The following is a 6,878-nucleotide window of genomic DNA, read 5'->3' on the forward strand; positions in this document are numbered from 1 at the left end:
CTTACTTGTCTGTCAAACGGAATGTATAGAGCTCTACTAATCTACTATAACTATATCAATTTTTGAATTTTACTTATGCATTACAAAATTATTACATTTTCACATCGTTGTATTCCTCTTTGATTTTCTGGTATTTATGATAACAAACTAACTGTAACAGATGTAGAAGAACATTGGCCAATAATTATTAACCCAGAATTTGAAATATTTTTAATCAATCCCGTCTACCAATAAAGTTTTTGTTAGTGTGTATAAAAAATAAAGATTTCCACAATCAAATATAGACCCTACATACAGGGGAGTGCAGAAGTGAGTGTATGTTTCCACTTTGAGAAGTATAAAAAGTCAAAAAATGTTATTGTTTTTATTAAGTAATTATCTATTAATAAGGTTAATCGGTAAGGCGAGCTGAAGTTTTCATTGACTGTCAAAATTTATTTTTGAACAATAAATTAGCAAATAATTGTTCTGTTCCCGTACTGCAAGAATCTACTAGATTTGACTATTTTCTTGGATATCATAAAGGAAAATTCGTTATCGTAGTAAATATTAGTAGATTCTTGCAATACGGGAACAGACCAAATGTATTTATTCGAACCGAAATATAAGTGCACAATACTATCACATCGTTTTCCTGAAATGTATTCTGAAATGTTATTCTGCTCTGGTTGGTATTTTGCGATTAAAAACTTGATAGCAAGACTATGACATGAATTCGCCTCCCGATAGACCTTATTTAGTATGGTGATAAGTAACGAAAACAAAATCAACTCCAATGCACTCACTTTTGCACATTTGAAAAAAGCTTGCAATATACGAATAGTATTAGTTACATATACCGAAGCCTTATATTTTTAATGTGTCAGTTATGCTTGCATATTTTTAATCAGCAATAATGTTTCGTCTGATCCGATAACACGCTTCCAGTCGAAAACAATTCAACTTTTGTACTCGTTGAAAAAGTTTTACCCTGACTTCATTATGCTGATATAACTAACTATATAACTAACTATAACTATAAGTAAACAAAGAGTGTGATTTTAGAGAGCTATTCTAATTTTATATTACTGAGGAATATTGAAAAATCTTATTGGGAAAATTTACTGAGTAATTTTTTTACAAAAACGCCAATGAATATGAATGTCAACTCATGTATTTTTCAACAACAGATTTAGTGCTTCAAACATTCCCAGTGGTCACTTGGAGTAAATTGAATACGGAATTACATTTTATAAAGAATGATTTCGCAATCAGAGGGGTCTACTATCCAAACGACACGAGTCGGTAACCTAAGCCCGAGGTGTAAAAACAATAGGACTGCTTCAAAAATTTGATTTTGGTTAAAAAAATGCACTATGTTTTTGTAAACGTGATTTAAATAACGTAAATCATATGTTTTCTTAAAAAACTAATAAAAACAAAAAGGATAATTGTGTTACTTTCCCTCAAATTATTCATAAAATGCAGACGTGCAAAAGTGAGTGTATACGAGTTATTTTAGGTTTTCTTCTTTTGTTCTGCATAACTTTATGAATGAACAATTTTTAATTTGCTTTTTTACTATAATTTGTATGGCATAAAAAATGTCCAAAGTACAAACATTCACTCGCTTCTGCACACCACTGTATACATGTGAACATTTTTGCATTACGCTGATGTTAGTAAAATGTAAGACAACAATAAAACAAAATACAAATCCAATAACTTTTATAAGATGTTAGGTATGTTATATATAAATCTTAGCAAATCTATTCGCAAATTTAGAAAACATGCAAAGCATCGTAAAACAACAAGAGGTAGACTAAACTTTAATTCATATTGAAATTGTTCTCTTATGGACCAAACAATAATTCAATTTTGATAGGTACAGAAAAACAAATTAATATTTTGCATCTTGTAAAAAAAACGAGAAAATACAACTACACTTTTTTCAGACGTTATTCAAACAGTTAACACTAGATTTATGGAGTGAGTCAATTGGTCTGTTACAGCACTTTTTTAATAGTAAAGCTAGTGAAAAGAAACAGTTCAAAATCGCTCGCAGAGTACAATACAATTTAAAAAGTTCTCGAACGCTAATTTGGTAGATATGCCAAAATTAGATGGCAATACTTCAAAATAAACATAACAGCCAATCAGGAGTTGGCATTCCTGTTTACCATTTTGACTCGTTCAAATTTCTCGCATAAAAATTTTACAAAGAGAACGGTATTTGGTTTTGTGTTCTCTTAAATTTGGTTCAAAGTATACCTAGTTTTGTGGATGGAGGAACGGTTTTCGAGTAAAAGGTGGCAAAACTTGTAAAATTAGTAGATTATTTTAGGTTCTTTAACGGAACTAATATTGGCCGAGTAGAACTCACGTCGTTTCGTATCGTAGACCCCTCTGTCGTGGAAACGTTCGCCTGTAGTAAGCATTGCTTATCCCTTTTTTACATATTAATCACTTTAGAGTGTTTGAAAGGCATTAAATTAATCTTTATTAACGCACTCTGCAAAAACATACAAAATTGCAATAATAATTCCTTTGAAAGAGTACTCGCGGGGTCGAATTTGTTTTTAATTGCTACCCTAATTGTTTTCAAGCGTTGTGTATAAGAAAACTAATGAAAATACCTGGAAAAGAATTAACTTTGTATATATATATATATATATATGCTCGAATTGCAATTGAAATGTTTTGAATGACATGCGACAATATGACAATATTTATATTTATTAATGGCCATATTGAAATAGAAAATCAACGTGAAACGGTTATCCTTTTCTCAGAACCAGAATGTTGAAATAAAAAATAGTTACGAAAGCAAAAACAAACATATGTATATGTTTTCTCCTTAATAGAGTTAGGGAACGGAAAACCTCAATAATTCGTTCAGCTGTAAATGGTCGTTGTCACTACATGAAAATAAAGTGAAGCCATTGAGCATATCATTTAAGATTTTAAATTTACAAAAAAATGTTGTTATTATTATTTTGTTGTTGTTTTTTGTAATTAAAGAAAAATCCTTATTTTTGATGGCGGGCATGATAACTCCTCACTGAAACATCGGAATCCGAAAATTCCAACGGTGTTAGAAGGAGTACATGTCTGGCTCTCGTATGAGCCAGATATAGCGCGAAGTCTAGGATTATTGACTTCGCTCTATAATTAACAAAATGGTGGACCTTTGAAAAAATATTTTTGGAAAATCGCCGATTTTTTACCAAAACCCAAGTTAAAAATAAGGAAGATCTTCACCTATTGGCTTTATCCTAGTTCATAGCTATACACTCACAGAGAAACGTGTAAAAATTTGAAGTCGATTGGGTTATTAGTTTTTGAGTTATGTTTAGAGAAAAACGCGTTTAAAGTTTGAAAAGCCCTTCAGCCGTCATTTGATGCTGACACAATAAACCTGCTATATCTTCAAGAGTTCTTGAGATTTTCATTTGAAATTTTGTAGGGACATTCTTTAATTGGTGTAGATTCGAATTATATCAACAAAATTTTTGACCCCGAGAATGGGGGGGGGGTCCCCTTAAGACATGAGTATGTAATCAGAAATCCTGATTCTCAACCGTACCTGAGACAAAAGCCATCGCTTTGTTATCGACTTTTTTACGGTTGGCGTAGTCGTGTCGAAAATTGTTCACTGGCGTATTTATACGATAAATCCGTATTATGGAAGTTGTTACAATACGTCAATTTTGTCGTCCAAGATTCTTCAAATATTTTTTTTTCAAAATATTTTTAAAATTGACAACGTTACCTAAAATTCGACGGGGCGTACAAAAACATTCAACTTCCCCACTATGGCAAAATGTTGTGTACGGCCGTATTACCCAAATACGTCGAATCCATATCTTCATGCAAATAATACAAACCGGAAAAATTTAAAATTTATTAAATTAATCCACGTATTTTATTTTCCATTCGAAATTTCAAATTTACAGAATTTTAACAATTGTTCTGTTCCAGTACTTTTTAATAGTAACAAAGTTACCTAAAATCCAACGAGACGTACAAAAATTTTCCACTTCCCCACTCATGGTATAATAATAAAAGGTAACAGCAAGTGTTGTTGTACAAAAAACGATACAACAACCACATGGAAATTTGTTGTTGTAAGTTCTACTAGTGTCAACTCATTTGACAGAAAAATGTAAACAAACAAACAAACAAATTATCATCAAATTATTTTTATTTTGAAAATGGAATATTTTCGAACACTCAAAATAAAAATTAAAAAACATGTATGAAAATCTATCAAATTTATATTTCTATCGCTTCCACATCTTTCCTTTAATTGAGCCATTGCCATATATATGTGTAACACATATGACAATGCTGGGAATAGCGAGTAATTCCTTCAAGAAAGATTTGCTTCCTCAAACTTTCCCAGCAGGCAGATTGAGTAAATTGAATACGGGAGCACATTAATAAAGAACAATTTCAAATTGTATGCGTTCCCAATTTTCCTGTTGGGTGATTTTTAAAAACATAATTTGTCAAATTCATATTGACACTAGTATTACGTTGGAGTCAAATCAGCTGGGATTTGCTGTTACCTTTTATAATTGTACCATGTTCCCCACTATGGCGAAATGTTTTATACGGGCGTATTACCCAAATACATCGAGTCCGTATCTCTTATCGAGCTAAAAAAAATCGAGAAATAAACTTTAAAAATTATAAAATGAGTCCAATTATTTCATATTCTTATTGAAAAATTCCTTTATGTTTTGTTTTTTTTTTTTTCAACAAATAAAAAAACAAAAATACGTTCTGTCATAGTTGAATTTTCGAATTTCGAATTCGTACGTCGACGTATTTCGGTAACATTCATATAAATACATGTGTTCTACTTTTGTGGTGACAAACGTTAAACGAGCTAGTTGAATTTTGGGTAGGGCTGTATAGGTAGTAAAAGGCAAACATATCAAAATCGCTCTCAGAGTACAAAATAATTTTTGTGTTCTCTTGAATTTGATTGAACATTTTATTAGTTTTGTGGGTTTAGGAACGGTTTTCGAGTAAAAAGTTGGAAAACTTGAAAAATTAGTAGAATCTTTTAGGTTCTGGGTCGGAATCTATTACAAAATGTGGCGTTGTCGTAAATTTTACATAATATCGATCAAAAACGACAACGCATTCGAATACGCCTACCGTAATAAGGGTATATACATAAATAAATATATAAAAATAATATATATAATATATACATATATACTTTTTTAAGAAAACTCCAAATCCATTTGTTCAAGTTACTACACTCGGATTTACTTACCTATGATAATTATCAAAAGTACAACGCCAATAACACCCATGATGATCATCATCTTCATATTGGCCCACCATTGTTTGCGTTTCAATTTCCCAGCCTGCTGCTCAAATTGAGAGGCTCCCTGTTCCAAGGCGTCGGCGCGATCACCCAATTCCGTCAGTTTCTGATCACGTTCAAGAACTTTTTCCACGTTGACACGCATTATGCCAACAACCTCGTCGACTTTGGCTTGAGTCTGTTGTAGTCGTTTTGCAGCTGCACTCTGTTGATTATTGTTGCTGGTTGGAAAGGAATTGGGTGAATGGGCAGATGGTGGTGGAGGTAAAACAGGAAAACTACATGCAACATTATTCATATTTTTGGGGATTCATTACGAGACTCCGCTTTTAGCGAAATATCCACGACTTATATACAATATATTTGTTTATACTTACTCCGTATTTCCAGAGGAGCTGGATGCACCAGGGAAATCATTTTGCGAATCCATTTTACTGTTTGAAGCTTCGGTAGCAGAGAACGGTCTTTTTTAATTTTTCGATGATACTAACTGCAACAAAGAATCTGGTAAGTCGTACTAGATAATTATAGTCTATTTCATTCTATCACAATCTAACTAAACTAATAAGTATTCATTCTATCACAATCTAAATAAACATATAAGCAGGGTTAAAAGTTACTTCCTACCATAAAAGTCTGAATGTCGTACTTGTACGAAGTTTTTTTCTATAATTTCCCATTCTCTATTATTTATCGAAAGACATATTAATTCAAAATATTCAGTTGCAGAAAAAACAATTTCGTTCTGGGATTTTAGGCGGGGCCTTCGATGCTTCGATCCTGAAGCGACCCTAAACAATGCCGAACAAAAAGACAGCAGACTGATTAACCATTTCCCCTGACGACATCAAAATGATTCATATGTTCGTTGAACTAACAGCAATAAATCGTTTCACATTACCCAAATGAAGCTTTACTACAAGAAATATGCCAAATAATGAAATTTACCTGTGAGCCTTCGTCGGTGGTTAATTTGTCGTAGATAGCAATTATTTTTTAATATTTTGTGCTAAATAATAAACAGAACTTAAACAAACAAAAAATACGTAGAAAAAACTAGGAGAAATGCACGACAAAGATCTGAGCCACACTAGGGGTAAGTAGATCGACTTTCGACTTATCGATTAATCGACTTTTCAGGATCGACTTTCGATTATCTTCATTAATACTTGGTTTATTGTCAAAAAGCAAAAATTTCCCAGAAAATACATATTCCAGCACTTTAGATCGTCTGATGACAACAATTTACATAAAAAAATAAAATGTTTAGTCGATTTTGTATTAGTCGGTAAAAATCGAAAATCTATTTTGAGCAGGTTTGGCCAAGATCGAAATCGGAAAGCAGCTGTTTTTTTTCTCAAGTCTAATGCCATGTTCTGACGGGCATCCGAACAACGTAGTTCGCTCTCAGAATTACGTACATGAATTAACCCGTTCATACAACACTATTCATAATTCATGTCATCGGAGTTTTTTATTTCAAACTTTTTGTTTCTTGTTTTACACCAAAAATGTAATATATTTTAGTGAATTACATAGGGATCTAAATAGAAAA

At 32.0% G+C, this 6,878-nt stretch overlaps 1 protein-coding gene across 1 annotated transcript; it reads right to left on the reverse strand.

Moving 5' to 3' along the window:
• Positions 1–5,261: 5,261 nt before the first annotated feature.
• Positions 5,262–5,644, reverse strand: LOC133337026 (synaptobrevin). Its single transcript, XM_061545291.1, has one exon. The coding sequence runs from the start codon at positions 5,619–5,621 to the stop codon at positions 5,262–5,264; it is 360 nt and encodes a 119-aa protein (XP_061401275.1). The 5' UTR covers positions 5,622–5,644.
• Positions 5,645–6,878: the final 1,234 nt, after the last annotated feature.

Source organism: Musca vetustissima, unplaced genomic scaffold (assembly GCF_032173495.1).
Source record: "Musca vetustissima isolate MV318-11 ecotype Yass unplaced genomic scaffold, APGP_CSIRO_Mvet_v1 utg6013, whole genome shotgun sequence".
NCBI classification, from domain to species: Eukaryota; Metazoa; Arthropoda; class Insecta; order Diptera; family Muscidae; genus Musca; species Musca vetustissima.

What these genes read in the sequence shown, in the direction of transcription:
- LOC133337026 (XM_061545291.1), bottom strand. Translation starts at nt 5,621, where the DNA reads ATGAATAATGTTGCATGTAGTTTTCCTGTTTTACCTCCACCACCATCT.